This window comes from Callorhinchus milii, unplaced genomic scaffold (genome assembly GCF_018977255.1).
Source record: "Callorhinchus milii isolate IMCB2004 unplaced genomic scaffold, IMCB_Cmil_1.0 Scaffold5, whole genome shotgun sequence".
In the NCBI taxonomy this organism is placed as follows: domain Eukaryota; kingdom Metazoa; phylum Chordata; class Chondrichthyes; order Chimaeriformes; family Callorhinchidae; genus Callorhinchus; species Callorhinchus milii.
In genome coordinates, this window is record NW_024704746.1 from 8,607,641 (window position 1) to 8,628,737 (window position 21,097).

General features: G+C 40.3%; 1 protein-coding gene across 1 annotated transcript; it reads right to left on the minus strand.

Annotated features, from left to right (window-relative positions):
* Window positions 1-7,449: 7,449 nt before the first annotated feature.
* gorab (golgin, rab6-interacting) lies at window positions 7,450-17,108 on the minus strand. Its single transcript, XM_042335900.1, has 5 exons — window positions 16,994-17,108; window positions 12,075-12,444; window positions 10,135-10,236; window positions 9,379-9,519; window positions 7,450-8,460 (listed from the first exon to the last, which is right to left on the minus strand). Exons 1-5 carry the CDS (start codon window positions 17,049-17,051, stop codon window positions 7,989-7,991), a joined length of 1,143 nt encoding a protein of 380 aa, XP_042191834.1. The 5' UTR covers window positions 17,052-17,108; the 3' UTR covers window positions 7,450-7,988.
* Between the last annotated feature and the right edge of the window lie 3,989 nt (window positions 17,109-21,097).

Below are 21,097 nucleotides of genomic sequence, written 5' to 3' on the forward strand. Positions count from 1 at the left end.
TTGACCTTTGCTTTAGCCATGTACCAGGACCAGGTTATCGTGGAGTTAGCTTTGACCAGTTATGTTGTGTGTAGTTGGACAACTCCTCTCAAAGAGACAAACGCTCTCCCCGACAACGATCCCAAGACAATATCTGAAGGGAAAATAAATATTTATTTTGTCCCCATCAATTATACCCAGATTGAGAGAAATTAACACTTTTTATGGTTTCAATTATTTTCTTAGTTTTTTTTGCAGTAAAAATACTTTCATTAAAACTGCCCTGTAGTTTATTTTTATATGTAAAAAAAAGTATTGCAAATAGTCGTAATTATTGCTGTAAAATGCTAAAAGAGAACTGATTCCCATTTTGATCAGTATCAGTCTTCTAAAGAAATGAATCTTACTGGATGTAACAAGCAAATGTTTGTAATAATCTGATAATTTTATTATAATAATATGACAAATAATCTGATAATTTATTATTGCCAAAATAAATTATCTGGGGGGGAAAACTCTTAACGGAAAATGCATTGTATTCCCCTAACATCTTTTATTTTTTTTAAAAAAATTACATTTTAAAAACAAAATAAAATGCTGATTGACTGCAGATATGGATCAGTTTTTTTAAAAAGTTCAATTAATTTTTTTAAAACAAAAGAGATTGAGAACTGTTGTAGGGACTACTTCTAATGTGTTTTTGATCATTGTGAGTGCAATGGTTTAAACCTTGTTTAAAGAGAATCAGTGAAAACACAGTTAGAAACTGACTGAAAGCCTTGCTTGTGTGTATATCGAGTTTGGAATGATTCGACTTTCAACTACAGGGGGTTAAAATAATCTTTTAGTCCTGTCATGTTTGCATTGTATTTGGGATCTGTATTTAATTGATTACCATTTTCAGTTCTGTTTACAGTATGGTTTGAGGATGGCACCTAAATATTATCAATGCAATTTAAATACATAAATACGAGCACTGTGTTTAACCCGTGTTCCCAGTGGGAAATAATTGCAGCAACAACCACCCATAAAACAAGAATTCTACAAGTGACTAATAATAATAATTCCTGCATTTGATATAATAATCGTATTACTTGCCTTTTCACATCTTTGAGATATCACAAAGCGCTGCACAGAATATACTGTAAAGTGAATAAACTGTATATTTTGGGGGCGAAACAGAGCAGCCAATTGCACACAGCAGTGTCCCACAAACAATTGTGGATTGAGTGACCAAATTATTATTATTATTTAATAGAGCTATTTAGTGAATAACAACCTAATCAAATTGACAGCCAAGGCACAGTGTGAGTTCTTAAATGACTTGCTTCCTAACTTTACAAAAAAAATCGGTTTGAGATAACTAAAGTTTTTTGTTATTGTGCATTGATGTCTTATTTCTTGTCTGAACTGAATTGAAGGACTGGCAGTAAATAGCTCTATTTATTTATTTTCTGACCTTTTGGCCTGTGAAGGATATGAGGTTAGACAGTGCACACTGTGAATTTTGCTCTCTCTCTCTCTCCTTCTCTCTGTCTTTTCCAACCATTTGAATTCATGAATCATTAATGGAGAACCATTTGATAGAGTGGGACAGTATTTCCCATGCTTTTTTAAAGATAGTAAAATATCGCTGATCTTCACTATGTGTACAGTGAATATCTTTAAATTCAACCAGGTACCTGATATTGGGTCTTGGATCTTGCTTGGACAGATGGGTGCAAGTCTTTACTCTGATATATATTTAGGGTCCTAAATGAAATAAATCGAGGGCGGACTCCACACCGATCCCAGTAGAGTTGAGTGCATTGCTCAAAACTTCCATAAGTCTACACTAATTGGCACAGTTCAGAAACCTCATGCAGAGAGACCAAAGGATGGATGGTATGGGAAATGGGAATGCAGTGGGGGGCATTTTAGTTGGGGAATATTGTCCAGAACAAGCACTGAACAGCACACATTTACACAAAAAAGGCAATGATTCTTTATTTTAGTATTTAATAAATCTTGAAATATTAGTGACTATATAGTTTGGACTCTTTTCACGCCAGGCCATTTCTTTAATTTTAGTTTTATTTAAAATTTTATTTAAAATTTATTTAAAATTTAGTTTTAGCTGTGTCATTCTAAGATTCTAAGGGGCAAATCTGCCCTTTTAAATCCTAATGTCCACGCACCCCCCACCTACCCCTACTCTCAATCAGTGCTCTCCACCAAGAGTGATCAAATGCAAAAGTACATTTTCATAACTTGCACACAAAATACTCTGCTAAAATTCTTCGTATTTCAGGGAGAGGCAATGTAAAATCTCCACAGTGCAGTAATGTGCTGTATTGAGGTAGGACCGTAGTAATTGCTAGATGAAAAAGAACAAGGTCCATCCTGTTCGCCTTCTACCATCCTGATAGTCGCATGCTACAACAATGGAGATGTTGATAGCAATTAATTCTATATGGATCAGTCTACTATCACAGTAGAACGCTTTGGGAACCTTAGATCCAAAGTAGCCTAGTTCTTCCAAGCATACATCATTTGTCGTCATGTCTCAAATTACTTATACTATATCCCAAAATATTATTTTCTATTTTCTAATTTGCATTTGATTGAATTGACACCATCTGCTTTCCATTGTCTCCCTGGGGAGCCTCTTCCATAGATTTACTAGTCTTTTACTGAAATAGTGAATAGGTAAGTGCAGTCCTTTCCATCAGATGTTCTTCATTTGAATATTAAAGATCCCCAGGACAATACTGGAGAAAAGGGAAGCTAGGTTTCTCCCAGTGTGCTGGCCAACAATCTTCCAGGTAAACTAATCATTCACCTTACGGCTGTTTGTGGGGACTCCTAAGATAAAATATGTCCGCAATTGGCGCAAATTGTATTCAATCCTCAGTCATGGGGTGTACAGGTTAGGCGGAGAATGGTCTATCTAGCCTTTTCCAATAAGACCTTGATTTTGCATCCTGTGGCGTTTGAAATTTCTTCCATTGGAAGTTAGATGGATTCAGACCTTTTAGTGTATTGCAATGTAAACACATATTCTTCAGAAAACAGATTCCCAAAGTAGTGGACCAATGTGTGGAGTGGAAAGTAATCTTGCGGTCCAGCCCTTTGTCCACTTTCCACAGTAAAGTCAAGTATCGAGCATTGCGATTGATATTGTGGTCAAAGAGGATATAGATAAATTGTCCTATGATACTGCTCAGAATAAGAAGCTTTAAATACTAAGTCTTGCTCGTGTAGGTTTGCCTCTTTGAAAATACTATTGGGTAATAAAACCCTTTGGAAACTTGCAGAAATTCAGCATTGTGGTTTAATCACAATATTACAATGGCTCTGTAAAGCAAACCTCGGAACTTCTAAACTGCTGTGAGTGTATATATACACATGTGTATATTTGTGTTGCAGTATCTGCTTTGCAAAAGACTGGGTAAAACTTGGTAAATTATTTGGCCAGTCATGTACTGTCTGGAAAAACAGAATGCTGACTGGTAACATTCCAGATTGCTTAAGGGATGAGACTGTCCACCAGCAATCAGTTGCAAGTCTTACTGGAGAAACACCATGTAATTGAAACAACTTGTCCTTTCTGCATTGTGGTTTTAAGCCAGCTTTTTGCTAGCGTCCCTCTCTGTCAATTGTATTTTATTTCATTCCCATCTGGCTAGTGTTTGAATGTTTAAAATTTGGCCAGAAAAACTTGTTAGTATAAACAATGCAAATTGAAACTGATTTTCTTCTTGTCAATTGAATAATTATTTTGGGGGAGGCAAGATATGGAATTTACTGCTTATTAAACTCTGTATAGATTAGCCATGACGATTAGTTATGCTTAAAAACAACTTGGATTTATATCTCACCGTTCAGAGTCTTGGAGCACTTAACGGTGGTGGAGCCTGATGCTGAACCAGAGGATGGGAGGAGGTAACTGTAAGCACAATCGAAGAGGAAGGTCTTCAGTCGTGATCGAAAAGAGGGGACAAGGTGGAGAGATTGGGAGAGAGTGTTCCAAAGCTTCAAGGCATAGTGGCTGAAAGCACAGCTGCCAATGGTGGAGGGGACGAGGGATAAGCAGGAAGCCAGTGCCTGTTGAGCAGAGGCAGTGGGTAGTGGAGAGGGGAGAAAGCAGGTCAGAAAGGTAGGGAAATGCCAGGTTTGAAGGGATTTGTAGATAAGTGAAATTGATCCATTCTTTGATAGGAAGCCAGTGGAGCCTGACAAGCTCTGGTGTGATGGGGGTGGGGAGATTAAGAGCACCAAAGTTGAGCACCTGTTTTTTTAAAAAAAGTGATTTAAAACCAAGGAACCAGGAAATATTTTCTATCAAGGAAGTTAGTGTCACTTGGGGTTAATCAAAGATGAATCATTGTATCAAAGATCCCCTTCATGGAGGGGAGTGGGGGGGGGGGGGGGGGGCAAAGGATCTCTCTCCTTTGCCTATGTTTGCCTATGGAGTCCTGTAGCTCAGTGGTTAGAGCACTCGCTTTGCAAGCGAGAGACCTGAGTTCAATTCCAGGCAGAGGGCGAAACCTTGGGCAAGTTTCCTTACTCCACACGCCTAATAATAATCCCTCCAAAAAAACCAAAAAAAAAACAATAATAAAAAAAAATTGGTCATTTTCAATCTACGACTGTTTGTGGGACATTGCTGTGCGCAATTGGCTGCCGCGTTCGCCCACAAATATACAGTCAATTCACTTTACAGTGTGTTCTGTGAAGCGCTTTGGGACGTCCTCCCGACGTGAAAAGCGCTATATCAAATGCAAGGATTATTATTATTATTATTATTATTATTATTATTATTATTATGTTCTTTGACTGGACAGACGGACTATTCTTAGGTCTCTGCCAAAGCTGCAGACAAAGGCAGGTAGGGTTTTCCAATATTGCAGATCAGCTATACACACTAGTTATGCTGCTTCTGGGAGTTCTCTCTTGGGGACTAACCTTCACTTAATGGAGGTTTATAAAACAAAGCCATGCAAGGAAATTTGGGGACTTGGGATGTAAAAGCTTTTTAGCACCACCGCCCCCCCCCCCCCCCCAAGAGCATCCCAGAAAGGGCAGTGTACGGATGAGTGTTTCATGGCACAGAATGACTGGGAATTATTTTTTTGAGGGAAAAGTTAATTCATTCCTGGCAATTCAGATTTTGTGGTTCTAACTCAAACCTCGACAAATATGCGCTGGTTTATTATATAAATATTATTTAAAAAAACCTTAGGAACAAATGGAAATTCCCATGCCCTTTACTTCAAGTCTGCTTTCCAAACCAGCTTAATCCAATCAGCAGTATGCTTTGGCTGCCCTGCAATTGTTTATTTGGACTTTAAAGGTTACTGTTCATTATATACATTTTTTAATTAAACGTTTATCAGCATACAATATGGATGCAGATTCATTGTGATGTTCAATCTTGGCTTGGACCTAGCACTTCCACAACTACAATATATTAACGCAATTACATTTTTATTCAGCTGGTGTGTATTCTGGCTCGACAGTAACGCTGCCGGTCCTTGGTACCAGTCCAAGGCTAATCATCACTGCATTTCAAAATGCTGATCTATTTAATTTTATGGGAATAATACTCACACTAACTCAGAAAAAAACTGTTCAACTATGGGAAGGAGAGGCGGAATTATTTTCTGTTAAAATGATGCTTACATTTGATGTAGAGCCTTTCACATCAGGAGGTCATCTCAAAGTGTTTCACAGGATTTACTGTGAAGTGCAGTGACTGCATTTTGTATGGAAATCATTTTGTATCAGTGGCAATAATGTGACCTACCTTGAGAGATTATAACTGCATCACATACAATGACTTGCCATGGTTTCAACTTATAAAATGGTATTAAAATATCAAGTTATTTCTGTGTTTTGAAAACTTAAATGCTTTGTGGATTCTAATGTCAATTTAAGGGGTCCAGGTGTACTAATCCAATGCACTTGACCGGGATGTAAATATCACTATTATAAATGCTTGTGGTTTTGTTTTTAGAATAAAATTGGATATTTGGAAGTATCTTCACATGTTACTTTAATATACATAAAACACGAATTCCACAACCTTTGGTAACCACACTGATAATTTAACATAAATATGTTAAAAAGCTGATAATATTAAGTTGATAGTTAAGTTTTAAGAAACATACAAATACTTCATATAAAAATATTTTCAAATATTTTCACAAGTTGAAAATGTGCTAACGTATACCTTCGAGTACTACCGTTTAAACAGTGTTAATATCGGGTTAGTTCCATGGAAATTAACGAAAATGCGTGGAAAATCAATCATTGTTCGCATATTATCCTTGCATTTGATATAGCGCTTTTCACGTTTCTAGACATCTCAAAGTGCTTCACAGAATATATTGTAAAGTTAATTGACTGTATATTTGTGAGTATAAAGCATTTTGTGGTGTGGAATCTTCCAAATAATGTGCAAAATAGCAAAGCACCAAATCACCTGACAACAGACACGTTAAGCATCAAAGTCCCAATCTTCCTTCATCACTGAGGAAGATACCACTCAACTTGTGTACCTGTTTGTAAGTTGAGTGAAGCCATTTGAGAAATATATTGAGCTTCTGGTTTTCCCTTGAGACCAAAGTAGATAAACCCAACACCCAGATCTCTTTGTGTGGTCTGAGCACTTATGTTGAGTGGAATTAAATACCTAGATTTCTTAAGTACCCAGCCTATCGCCTTACAATACTCAAAATGATAATTTTTGGTTGTCCAAGATATTTTCACTTGGTGGAAATAACTTAATTGATATCTATACAATAGTTAAACTTAATTACTTTTGCTTATTTTTGAGTTTGAGGTCATACCACATGAACACTTTTGATACTCTTTTGGGCTTTATTGTAAGGCATCAGTAAAGTGAAGGTTACTTCACGGTTAAGTAACTATAAAATAAAGCTTAGTGTTGCTGAAGAATTGATGCAAAACGGGTTAATTTTTTAATGTCAGTTCCACAATTAAACAATGCTTTGGCACAGAGCATAATTCCTGAATCCTCAAGTCCACTTCACAATGGAAGTGATTTAACAATTTACCCATGTGATCATCTATGAATTTCACAATGGTACATTATTGGGAAAAGGTCCATGACCTTTCTAGCTACTTCTGCAGAAACTGACATTTAAGATTGTGTCCCATAGCAGAGTGGTTAGCATGCTTGCCTTGCTAGTGAGAGTACCCGTGTTCGATTCCCGAGCTGGGCAAAACCTTATTTCCTTGTTCCACAAGCTTCCGTTTACCTAGCAGTAACTAGGAACCTGGTTTTAAGTTGATTAGTGGGTCACTTTCTAGGGGTAATAATCCCTCCAAAAAAAGAAAACATTTTGTCACTCAATCCACAATTATTTGTGGACACTGCTGTGCACAATTGGCTGCTGTCTTTTGCCCACCAAATACGCAGTCAATCCACTTTATAATATATTCTGTGAAGCTCTTTGAGACGTCTCAACAATGTGATAAGGTGCTATATCAAATACAAGTATTATTTTTATTCCAATCACACAAAATGCATCCCAACTGCATTGGGAAGTTCCCTGTTCCAGCACTCTAAGGTTACTGCAGCTGAAGGCAGTCCTTTTCAGGTCCAAACAGCTGCTTTGAGCATGAGAAATTAACCAATGAATATTGCACATCTCATGATAGAAAGAATGCTTCAGAGCTATGCTGTGGTTAGTGTCAAACATTTGTAAAAACGTTTTTTAAATAGTCAAACGTCGGAGCTAAAAGAAGGTACTGTTCACTGATGTTTTTTGTGTGTGAGTAATCTTTCAGCCAAAACCTCAACTCTATTCGAGAACCTGAATGTTCATATGTGATTTCAGTTTGAAAAACGAGATTCAAATTTTATGTACAATATTGATTGTGTTTCAATTTCATGGGCCCAAGTTTGCTAAAGAAAAGACCATCAAGTAATGTAAATCCCCCCACCATAAATCTGTTTGATACATCCCGTTTCTGAACCACCCACGTGCACAGATTTTGCCTCAAGTTGCGACAGCTGGGGTTTTACTCTCCTCTAGAGGCTTGTGCTGTGCATTTTCTGGTTCTTGAGATTGATCAGGGTCCTTTAAATCCATCTGAGCTGTGCTGCTCACAGCATGGTTCACCACTTGTTCTCCAAGCAGAGACTGTGCAACTGATTGGTTCTGGCTGTCGGCGTTCGAAACGGTTTGCTGGGTTGATTCCTCCCTGGCTGTGTTTGACTGTATGCTCTCCTTGGGTAATTCTTGTTGCTGTTGCAACATTCTGTCCACCTCGATCTCCAGCTCCATTGCCTCCTCGTCTTCCTCCACCTCGAGTTGCTGCATCAGCTCCTCCAGCTTCTGAGCTTTCCGCAGCTCATTCTGCTGGATGATGGTGCACAGGTGCTCGGTCAGCTGCTCCTTCAGTTCGATTTTCTTGTGTAGGTTGAGTTTCGATGCCACATATTCCACCTCTGCCTTATCAAACCGCTTCCTGAGGGCACCAGAAATGGTTACAACGACAAGAACAACAACAACTTGCATGTATATAGCACCGCTCATGCAGGGTAGCATCCCAGAGCACTTGACAGTGGTGGAGCATGATGCTGAGTGGGGTGGGGAGGTGAGGAAGGTCTTCAGGCGCAATCTAAATATGGGGAAGGATGGGCCAAGACGGAGGGATGGAGTGAGAGAGTTCCAGAGTGTCAAGGCGTAGTGGCTTAAAGCACGGCCACCGATAGAACAGAGGGACGAGCAGGTTACTGCAGCTCAAGCAAGATGATGTGGATTCCCCACTTTTTTAAAAAAAGGTTAATTTACACTATGCAATACATGACTGTCCTCAGTTTATTCTGCGTGTGATGAAGGGTCCTTCTCTCCCTGACTCCATGGTGACTCAGCGGACGATATCGCACTGAATCGATACAATCCATGAACATCTTGGGCTGTATTCCTGGTCTGCTATGTTAGACGATCTCAACTTGGGAGTACCGCAGTGATGGACAGTGTATTCAGTGAACCCCCCCCTCTTGTTAGAAGTGCCTACGGGTCTGAACCTGTGACAATTCCCATAGTAAAACCCATAATTAATTCCCCCCCCCCCCCCCCCCGGTTCACATATGGAGCTGAAAGTCATCAAATCTATGCTGCATCACTTTGAACGTAAGAATTAGGAGCAGGAGTAAACCATTCGGCCCGTCTAGCCTGCCCCGCCATTCAATAAGATCATGGCTGATCTATTCTAACTCCTGCCTTATGCCCATATCCTTAATCCCTTTATTCACAAGAAATCTTACAGCTCCCTGGAACCGGAATACACACTATCCTCAGCGAGTTATGGTCATGTGGGTACAACAACAGAAGCTGTGGCTAAATGTAATTTTGTTGTTGTTGCACCTGAAAGCATTCTTACTTAGCCTGGTGGAACTCCCAGCTGGTCTGCTCAATTCGGTCCCGCAGAATACTGACATCGGCCGATAATAGATCGTCCAGAGTTTGAAGGCCCTTTTGGATTCGTTTTAGTTTAGCAGTTTCTGCCATGGTTCTTTTAGACCTAGAATATATATTGTGGATCATCAGTACATAATCAGAGCAAATGCTTGCTATGCATAGGTTAAACGCACTTCTAATTTTTAATTTGAAGCAAAAAATGATTGGTAAATACGAGCTAAGGTTGAAATTTTAAGATACTTAAAAGTACTTTTCGTTAAATTAAAACTTGCATTTGTATGCAGCACAATTCAAATAGGCTAACGTCTCTTTAAGTGCTTTACAGAGACTGTACCAGACACTGAGGAGAGACAGGGAGGCAATCAGACACGATAGAAGAGGTAGGCTTACAGGAGGCTTTTAAAGACCGAGGGGCAAGGTGAAAAGAGTTCCAGAGGATAGGGACATAGAGGCTGAAAGTTGGGCTGCCAATTCTATAGTTAATAAGATCTGCTTTAATTACACGGCAAGTCTGTTACAAACTTTTTTTTTTGCAAAGTGAGTTTTAATGGGAAAGGATTTCAAATTTGGAAATCCAATCCTTTATCCAACCCACATCTTAGCGTGAAAGAACCATTATTTAAACCCCAAAGCTACACACTGGTCCATAGGAGCCTGTTTTTTTTGGTTCAGTACAGATCCATTTTTATCCTCTGTCTGTGTGTTTATCGAACTGTACCTTTCTGCGATTGCCTTGGACAGAAGTGCTTTCTTGCGTTTATTCTTCTCTTCAATAAAACGCTGTTCCAGCTGCAGATGTTCCAGACATGATCTCTCCCGCCTGCAGGGACACAATTGCATTACAAATGTCATAGTTAACTTTTTTTATTGATGCTTTTAGTTTCCCGTGGGAGACGATCTTGTCATCAGCAAATTGCTAATGTGTAATTAATGAATTCTAATGAAAACCAGAAAACTCAATGATTAACCATTGCTTTACTTGGGTACTTGTGCCAATGTCCACTACAGTAGTTAGTTGGATATATAATCGGACTATAGCCCAATTACTTGTATGTCTACTTTACAAAACTAAGCCCCTCATGGCTTGTGCTGGTTCAGTGGTTTTGGTTGCATTATTGGAAGCTGCAATAACAGAGTGATGCGATGCAGATGCTTTCACACAATTCTCTGAAAAGCTGCTGCGATCTGTAACTTCCTATATTGATGAGGTGCCAAGCAGAAGTCGATGGCTTTCCACACAAAGAGATTCCACACTGCATCTCTTCCAATACTGGCCATTCTTTTAGGTTTAAAGGAGTGAGTGCTTATGTGTGTTTGCCATGATACTGAGCACAGACGTGGTAATAATTTACTTGACCCGTACAGAACGTTAAGTCGGAAAACCTTCCACAGTGCTCTGCAGATTGCATAAGGTGAGAAATGGGAGGGAATGTAGGAGGTGATCGAATCACAATCAGAGGTAGGGTTTTTGAAAAGTTTTATATATGGAGAGGGAACAAGTGATGTGGGGGGATTTAGAGAGCATTCCAGAGTGCGGAGGCAAAGTGGTTGAAAGCTCGCCTGTCAGTGGTGGGGCAGAAGGCACTGGTGAAGGAGCAATGTTGAAAAATATTCAATGTTATTTTAGAGATTTCTGGCACTTTCTAAGTTACAGAAATAATTAACTCCCAATCTACAGTAGTTTCAGTGTCTTCTGAAACCACAGAAATTGTCAGAGATTCTCAATACAAGATTGGACATTTTCTTCAAGTATATTTAGATGCGTGTGTTAACTGTTAACCTTGGGGGTTCAGGAAATTAGCAAAGTCAATGCAGGAACTTAGGGTGGAAAGAATATGAATCTAGAAGAGGAAGGAGAAAGAGAATCCAAGAGCCAAGTCAGAGAGGAAGGGTAATGAAGAGGCTAAAGAGCACAAGCAAGTTATAAATCTTTTGTATTCAGGAATTCCTAGTTGAACATGAATTAATGGAAATGTTCATTGTTCCCATTCCTGCATTCTCACTCATGCATGCAGGTGCACACAAGAGATGAAGAATTAATACAGTTCGATGAGAGGAAAGTCTGGTCGCGATATGGGAGAGTTGTCAAGTTGGGTGACATCACTCTTTTCAAATTAAACCTACAGCGTGAATGCTTGTGCTCCTATGTTAGACATAAATAAAGCTGTAATGTCTCAATGCACAGCACCTTTGGCATTGTGCACAAGTGCTCGCAGCTCAGTGGAAGTGCTCTCAATCCAGATGGAAGGAATTTCTGTTCTGCCTATGCCGTGCTTTATTCCTAACCTCAAAACGCATTGCCCATTGTATCATGAATAATGTTCATTCTCAGTGTGAAATTGCAGGCAATTCTGTGTTTGGATTCAAACTAAATTGGAAATGGTATTGGAACATCTAATTTCTTGTTAGCGCCTTGCAGCTAGTATTGTAAGAAATATTTTATTCAATCTGGGTTTGATTTGACATTGGTTGAAGGGAAAGGGGGTGGTATGCTTGCTTCAAACCACAACAAATTACATGTGTAGCGCCGTTCACGTCTGGAGGAAACTATCAATGAGAAGTTATGACTTGAATAGGATTTTCTTACTGAAACGATTCAGGTGAGGAAAGTTTTCTGAAGAATTGAGCTTTTGGGGAGAAATTTCCAGACTTACTAACAATTCCACTCCTTTTGGCATTTCTTTGACTTGTTCCGTTGTCTCTTTAACTGAAGAATCCTGGGCTCTCCCTTCCACATTTCCACCCAGCCTTTTGTCCTGGTGATGCACTTCAGTGTCATTCTGCTCCTTTTCAGATGTTTGCTTCTGTCCCATTTTGCTTGATGGTGGTGGTGTTTGTATCACTGTAACATGTGGAGGTTTCATTTTAGGCTTGGATAACTGCTGCTCAGGGAGTGCTGAGGGACCTCCATCATGCTCTGCTGCTCTGAGACGATGCTGCTGCAATGCTCTCTCCTTCTGGAGCAGCTGCCGACTTTTGCTTGCAGGAGCTCGTCTGGCTCGGTCTGGCATTTCAGAGTTAGAAGGATCTGAAATTAAACAAGAACTTTGTTTTTGTATAGAAGGCAATTTAATCCGTTTCCAGTATAGTAAAACTCAAATACGTCATATCAGCTGGGACCATAACATTTCATATGACTTGTGCAAAATAAGGAATTTGTCAGATCGCTTTCTGGGGGTAAAAATCCTCTTAAAAAAATAATTTGGTCACTCAATCCACGACAGTTTGTGGGACACTGCTGTGCGCAATTGGCTGCCACGATTCGCCCACAAAATATACAGTCAATTCACTTTACAGTATATTGTGTGAAGTGCTTCAAAACATCTCGATGACGTGATAAGGGACTATATGAAATGCAAGGATTATTAATATTATTAATTGTTGACAACTCAGTAAAATCAAAGCAACATGGACATCCTCCTTATTTCACTCCACCGAGGCTATACATAAGAGTTGAATGGGTTCATTTCAAACCTTAGTAGCAGTTACCTTAGCTTTTAGTGGTAACCCCCTCCCTCTACCCCGCAGTTAACTTTATACAATGCTTTAGGAGGGATACAGCACAAGGCCACACAAGATGCTATTTAAATGGCAAAACTGGCTTGGCAGATAATGAACAAACTTTCGTCTCTATAACAACCTTTTCATGCCAAACATTAAACATCAGAGGTTTGGGTTTTAAAAATAGAATTGTTTTATATTGACTGCATTCCTTTTGTGGTTTGGTGGCATGCAGAGCAGATGAATCTAGGTTCAGAACGCTTTACACAATTTTTACAAAGGAATAACACAGTTCCAGTAACTAAAATACAATCTCACCCTCTGTGAAATATTGAATATCATGAAATGACATGATTAGCAGTTCCTATTGACAATTCATAAATATTCAGATTTGACAAACCAGTGTGACGCCATCGCTCTTAAACCAACATTTTAATTGAACACTAAAGTAACTATTTGCTCAAATATTTGTGGCTGTTCTTCCAATGGTGGGGAGGTAGAATAAAAGCAATGTCTATTTCAGCATTCACTCATAGAGACTGCACTGAGGGTTCAAATCCCTGTTTGTACTGAGTGGATGGATCTTGTGGTTTACTGGTAATCGTTGATAACCCCACGAAGATTATTTTGTTTTTTGACTCTGTATGTTCTAAGGCACGTTCACCTACAAAATATAGTCTACACTTTACAGTATATTGTGTGAAGAACTTTGAGATATCGTCCTGACATGAAAAGGTGCTTTATCAAATGCTGTTTATCTGTCATACTGAACACTCAAAATTTGAGTCTGAAGACCAATTGAGACATTAGATTGGCATAACCAACAGGGTGAGCTTTGAGGTACTAAAGTACTATTTATTTTGCATCAACAAATAACCACTTAATTAAGTTGGTTAATTGTGAATTCAATGCTACTCCTGATTGGGAGAAAGACGAGCCATTATTTCTAATAAACCTAATTTAATTTCTAATTTAGTATCTAACACAGTGAAAGGCATAATTCTTCGACCATCAAGTAACTCCCCACCCTGTTGCGTAACAATCCTTGCATTTGGTAGGTTATGAACAGGCCACATACAGGATGAAGTACATGGCTAGGACACTGTGTACTATACAGACACTGACCACATGAACTAAGGAGTGGGCAAGAGATAACATGGAAGCATGAAGGAAGGGGGAAGCATAATAATTAGTACAATGTATTCTACCATTTCCTTCACTATTGTCTACTGAAGGTGCAGAGGAATCCAGGCCTAAGGCATTATCATTGACTCCCTGTAACACGCACACACCCTCATTGAACTCCACCCAAAAAGATTGTATAGTACAGTACTCCTTTCAAAGATTCTGCAAAAAGTGGGTCAACAGGTTTTTATTGGCACTCCATTCTTTCAATCCTCAGTAATCGCCAAGAGGAGAAACTGTATGTGGACACTGAAATACAATTTACATGTATATAGCGCTTTTCGCATTGGAAGGATAGTAATAATCCTTGCATGTGATATAGGCCTTATGTTGTTGAGATATTTCAAAGCATTTCATAGAATATATTGGAAAGTGAATTGACTGTGTATTTTGTGGGCAAAAGGATGTGTCAAAGCACTCAACACTTTTGGCTGGCACCTGAACAGGTCGTAAGAGCTAAAGAGGGTGGGAGGGGAAAGGTGACCGAAAGCAGTCAATGGAGTGACTCTTGATAAAGGTCTTGAACACTGAAAGGGAGGTTGGAGGGACTCCGGGATGGAATATCAGATTGGGGGGTGAAGAATGGCTGAAGGTTCATTCTGGAGTCAATGTCCACTTCAAGACCTTCCTCTTTGACCACGCTTTAGGCCATCTTTCCCCTGGCCCCCACCTCAGATGCAACCCTGGGCTGTTCAGCATCTCAAGATGAAGGGCATATATATATATATTATATATATATAGATATAGATAAACATCATTGGTTTGGTTCCAACATAAAACACATGCACATTATTCAATGGGAATTCAAAAATAGGCAGCTCACAAAAAAAATTGGCTTTGTTGGCTTGCCATTATATAATGTGGTGGGAATACAAAAGCCACGGCTGCCAGAGATGTGGCTCCCTAGTGGCTGTGCCAGAATGGAAAGCAATTTTAGGGGCATTTTTCAGTCCTCTGGCTCCACTAATAACGTAAGATGCTATATCTGTTACGCAATCAATTTTCCATGTGTTTTTTTTTAAAAACAGACTGCAGTTCACGATACACAGGCACAGTGGTTGGCACAATTTTAAAGCTTTTTTTGTTAAAAAATTGGCCAGGTTTATAATAGAGAGGAGCCTGGCGCCAGTAGATATTCCAAAACCTTTTCAGTTGTGGTGCAGGCAGGAGGTGGTAGGATGCTGAGAATCTGGCAGTCATTGTGTTTTGGTGATTCGTTGCCAGGCCTTTTGTACCACTCACTCTACCAGCACCAGACAGTGATTATTAATTGATCAATTTTACCCCTAGGGATTATTGGTCAGGACCTTGCGTCCCTTTCTCACAGGGTCACTTATTAACATAATAATAATCCTTGCATTTGATATAGTGCCTTATCATGTCTTCCAAATGTCTCAAAGTGCTTCACAGAATATACTGTAAAGTGAATTGACTGTATATTTTGTGGACGAAACATGTTCTGTTAACAAAATGCTTAAATATCTGCTTGTTCTTAATATATTTAACCACTTTAACTCTCTCTCATGTATTTATATATTGTGTGTATATATATACAAATGGTGAAAATATTCTATTGGGGGGCTGAACCTCTCTCCAGCCGCAACATCCCATTAACCAAAACTGGAGGCAAGTTGGTGAACTGCTAGACAGATTTTGGTGCGGGTAGACTGAGCCCTCTCCAGTCAGTCCTATATGTGTAGGACTACACAGTCAATTCATTTTAACCAACACCCCTGAACCCCTCATCCATGTTTTCGTCACCTCCCTCTCCAATGCCCTCCACGCTAGTCTCCTGAGCTCCACTATTCACAAATCCAAATGCTCTAAATTCCATATCCTGATCACACCAGTCCTCGCCAGGCTCCACTGGCTCCCTATCAAAGAACAGATTGACTTCTAAGATCCTCACACTCGTCTACGAATCCCTTCATACCCTGGCGCATCCCTGTCTCTCCGACCTGCTTACTCCCGACTCCACCGCCTGCCACCTCTGCTCGGCTGGCTCCGGCCTTCTGCTTGTCCCTTGTCCCCTCCCTACCATTGTCGGCTGTGCTTTCAGCCACTACTCTCCGAAAGTTTGGAACTCTCTCCTTCAAACTGTCCTCCTTGTCCCCGCTTTTCCCGATCACTCCTGAAGACCTTCCTCCTCGACCGTGCTTACGGTCAACTCCTACCTCGACTCGGGGTCAGGCTCCACCACTGTTAAGCGCTCCGAAATGCTACCCCACGTGGAAGGCGCTATATAAATGCAAGTTGTTGTTGTTTACAGTAAATCCCGTGAAGCGCTTTGAGACAGCTCGATGACGCGATAAGGCACTATATAGCAAATGCAAGGCTTGTTATGATTATTGTTAGTATTTCTTGCGGAGGAAACCTCTGACAGACGCATCAATATCCCTGATAAGCGTCTCTTCTAATTGCAGAGTCTCAGTATGAGACTCTCTGCAGATTGGACACAGCTACAAGGGAAAGGAAGTCTGTTTGACACAAACTCTTCCCCTTTCACCCCCATCCCCACTTTCACCCCTATTCCCTCCTTCAACCCCATCCCCCCTTCCAACCCCCATCCCCCCTTCCAACCCCCATCCCCCCTTTCAACCCCCATCCCCCCTTCCAACCCCCATCCCCCCTTCAACCCCACCCCCCTTCCAACTCCATCCCCCCTTTCACCCCCATCCCCAATTTCACCCCTATTCCCCCCTTCCAACTCCATCCCCAATTTCACCCCTATTCCCCCCTTCCAACCCCATCCCCCCTTCAACCCCATCCCCCCCTTCAACCCCATCCCCCCTTTCACCCCCTTCCAGCCCCTCTTCCCCCCCCCCCCACCCCCACCACCACTCGCTGTTTTTACTTTTTTGTTCCTTTTTTTAAAAAAAAAATGAAATTACCTTTCAGGTGTTTGATTCGTCTGAGCTCCTCATCCGAGAAGCCCGCCCAGCCCGCCATCCCGGGCCCCCGACCGCCCCTCTTCCCTCTGCGGCACTTACCCTCGCACTCCGGCCTGCGGCCGACGGACAGGCACTGCGCATGCGAGCCGGGACCGACGTGGCACCGCACTTAGCGCGCATGCTCCCCGAAGCGAGGCATCACGGGAATTGCAGTTCTGGCGCAGGTTTTGAATCTGCAACCACAGCGTGTTGGTTCCCCCCCCCCACCCCACCACCGTGTGTCCAAGGGAACACCTGTGTTTGGTGGGCATCCGCTCCCTGGAACGGTTTGCTTTAATCTGAAAGCAACTCATCATAACGATGATCCTTGCATTTGATCCGGCGTCTTATCACTTCATTGAGACGTCCCCGAAACGCTTGGCAGAATCTATTGTAACCTGGTTGTGGGCCAAACGTAGCAGGCAATCGGGCACAGCAGTGTCCCAACAAACAATCGTGGATTGAGTGACCACTTTTTCGGGGGAACTTTTAACTTGCAACTTTTATNAAAAAGTTGGCAGACCAATAGCCTTGGACACAGCTACAAGGGAAAGGAAGCCTGTTTGACACAAACTCTTCCCCTCCAGCCCCCACCCCCCAATTCTCCTGCGTCTTGTTCAAATGTTTTTATTTAATGTTCTCCCAATAAAATTCAAACCTAAACAAGTGATTTATAATAATATAATAATGATGTAGCACCTTATCACGTCTTTGAAACGTCTCATAGCACTCCACAGAGTACACTGTAAAGTGAGTAGACTTTATATTTTGTGGATCTCAACAACAACAACAAATTGCATTTATAAAGCGCCTTTCATACGTGGAGGACATCCCAAGGCGCTGGACAGTGGAGGGTTTGCAATTAAATGGTATTGTAATATTGCAACACCAATTCAATTGGGCATGTTATCCAATCATGTCAATAACCTGGATTGGGATTTGTTGGATTTCCTCTTTTTCATTTTGATATAATAATACTCCTTGAATTTGATATAGTGCCTTATCATGTTGGAATAATTTCTCAAAGCGCTTCACAGGGTTTTACTGTGAAATGGAGTGACTTTATATTTGTAAGCAAACACAGCAACACAATTGTGCACAGCAATGTCCCACAAACAGCCATGGAGTGAGTGACCAATTTTATTTGTAGCGGATTTGTTGGCCAGGACATTGGGAGAAATTCCCTTCTCTTATCAAATAGTGCCATGGGATCTTTAACATCCACCGGAACAGGTAGACGGAACCTTGGTTTGACACCTCATCTGAAGGAGAAGGATGGTACCTCCAATATTGAACCCCCCCACACCCCCCCCCAGCATTGGAGTGTCATTTTAGGATTTGAACCTACAACCTACTGGTGAGAGCGCTATCATTAAGCCAAGCTGACACAGATGATATAAATGGTTGATTCAGTGTTTTGCGATGTGCTGGTTCTCAATAAAATGAAATATTCCTTTGACTTTGTGTTTTAGATGAGTTTTTTACACCTTAGTCACTTGTGTGCTATAACGCCCAACTCTTAAGAAAAGGTCAATTGGCTGAATAACCTATCAATGTGTGAATTAGCAAATATTTCAACTCACATGCCATCGGATAACACATTACTGGCTCTAATTTGCCATCCGGGAATAAAGAAAATACCTTAAGACCCAACAGTAAATGTGCAGCGTTAACACTATTTGAAAAGTTCTTTAAAACACTTTATCACAGCTGAGATGGAATGTCTTGCAAGGCAATGTGGTTCTAGTGATGTGTCTGTTGTTATTCTCACCCTTTGGTAGGAATCTCACCTCAAGGTCGCGGGTTCAGCTCCCACGCCAGGAATTGAGCTCATAATCCAGGTTGAGCTAGGGACTATGGCGCTAGATACAGTAGAAGCCAGATGTGCTATGTACAAAGTTGCTAGATAAGCAAAAAGGGTTCCGTTGAGCCAATATTCACACAAAAGTTTTATAAACCAAACTAAAAGCTTAACAGTTATCATACAATTTACTTTTTATATGCAAACTTTGTTCCTGGCGCATATGAACTGTCAGCATGGCTCAATTGGCTCTGAGGCAGAAGATCATGGGTTCAAGTTCCACATAACATTGCACTCATGGTCCAGACTGACATTCTCGTAAAGTGCTAAGAGAGTGCTGCATTGTTGGCAGTACTGTGATTTGGATTAGATGTTAAACTAATGTCTGATCTGCCTGTTGTGGTGGATGTTAAAGATCCCATGATAATAATAATCCTTGCATTTGATACAGCACTTTTCACATCGGGAGGACGTCCCAAAGAGCTTCACAGAACACACTGTAAAGTGAATTGCATGTATATTTGTGGGCGAACGCGGCAGCCAATTGCGCACAGCAATGTCCCACAAACAGTCGTAGATTGAAAATGACCAATTTATTATTGGTTTTGGTTTTGGAGGGATTATTATTAGGTGTGTGGAATAAGGAAACTTGCCCAAGGTTTTGCCCTGCCTGGAATTGAACTCAGGTCTCTCGCTTAGAAAAGCGAGTGCTCTAACCACTGAGCTACAGGACTCCACATCATTCCAATTTGTTGGAATGATACTATTCCAACAAATTGTTTCTCACCATCGTCCACAAAAATACATAGAGTCAACAATTTACAGTCTATCCTACGAAGTGCTTTGAGATGTCTTGATGTGACGAGGGGTTATATCAAATACAAAGATTATTAATATAAATGTATGACATAGTGCTACACCCACAAATAGTGCCTTTACCCAATAGATAATAGACAGCATAGCTTCACTTAAATAAACTTGGCAATGTCAGTGAATATCGAGGGGGTGGGGTAGGGGGAGAGAGTAGAATTGTTTTTCCACTCTTGTCAAATGCAAAGGAATTATGTTTGATTGGGGAAAGGAAAGCCAGTCCATATAATACTTATGTAAAAACATAGTCTGTCAAGTTAATGCTGCAATATTTTGGTGCTGAAAATAAATTTGCACTATTCACAATTGCCCCCACATGTGCGAATTTTCCTGTTTGTTTTAACAAGTAGAAACAGCAAGGCTCAATCAGGTTCAGGATTCATGTGGGTTCCTGGTATGAGTTATTGGAATGTCCAGTGTTCATTACAGGAAAATATTTTGTTCACAGGAATTTCACCAATCAGCTGTTCCAATGTTGGATGAGTTAATAAACACTCCGAGTTGCTGTCCCACCTGAAGGGCGCTATATAAATGCAAGTTGTTGTAATAATCTTTATGTAACACTGTATTAGATGTATTAACATTTAAGTGTCAACATGGCGCGGTTGGAAGCACTTACCCCTCTAAGTCAGAAATTTGTAGGCTCAAGTTCCACATTGGGATTTTGAGTTTAGAGCTACTATCCTTCAGATGAGATGTTGAACTGAGATCACATCTGCCTGCTCAGGTGGATGTTAAGTATCCCATTGTACTACTTGAAAAAGAGGGAGTTTCAAATAAAATGGATCATTCACTTTATGTGTGATATTGCTGTGTGCAATTTGGCTACTGTATTCAGCTACAAAATACTGTTGCTACACTTCACAGTGAATCCTGTGAAGTGCATCCTGATGTCTCAGTGACGCAATAAGGCTCTATATCAAATGCAAGTATTATCATAAATGTAACTTATTGACTAAATATAATTGAGGTTAATTAATTTAAAACCAATAAATGCTTTACAACATTAATAAATAGCAGTCTGTAATAGGATTGTCTGCTTTGATGAAACTGCTAGCCTGGTATTATAATAATAATAATCATCTTTTTCTCTATCAAATCATCAAAACATCTTAAAGCACTTCACAGGATTTACTGAAATGACTGTACATTTTGTGGGTGAATAATATGATTGGAACAAGATCAATGAGTATTATGTCTTAGGCAGTTAATGTTATTGCTTTCCAAATAATTCTACCTCCACAAAAAAAGTAGAAAAAGTCTGCTACTTGGTTGTTAGGATTATTGGTTGTCAAACATTGACTCTCTACTCTTCTCCGCTCCTCTACTATAACCACATTCTGCAATTATAATTTTTTTCTCCCACTTTTCTGTTTTTCTTAAGACTGAATAAT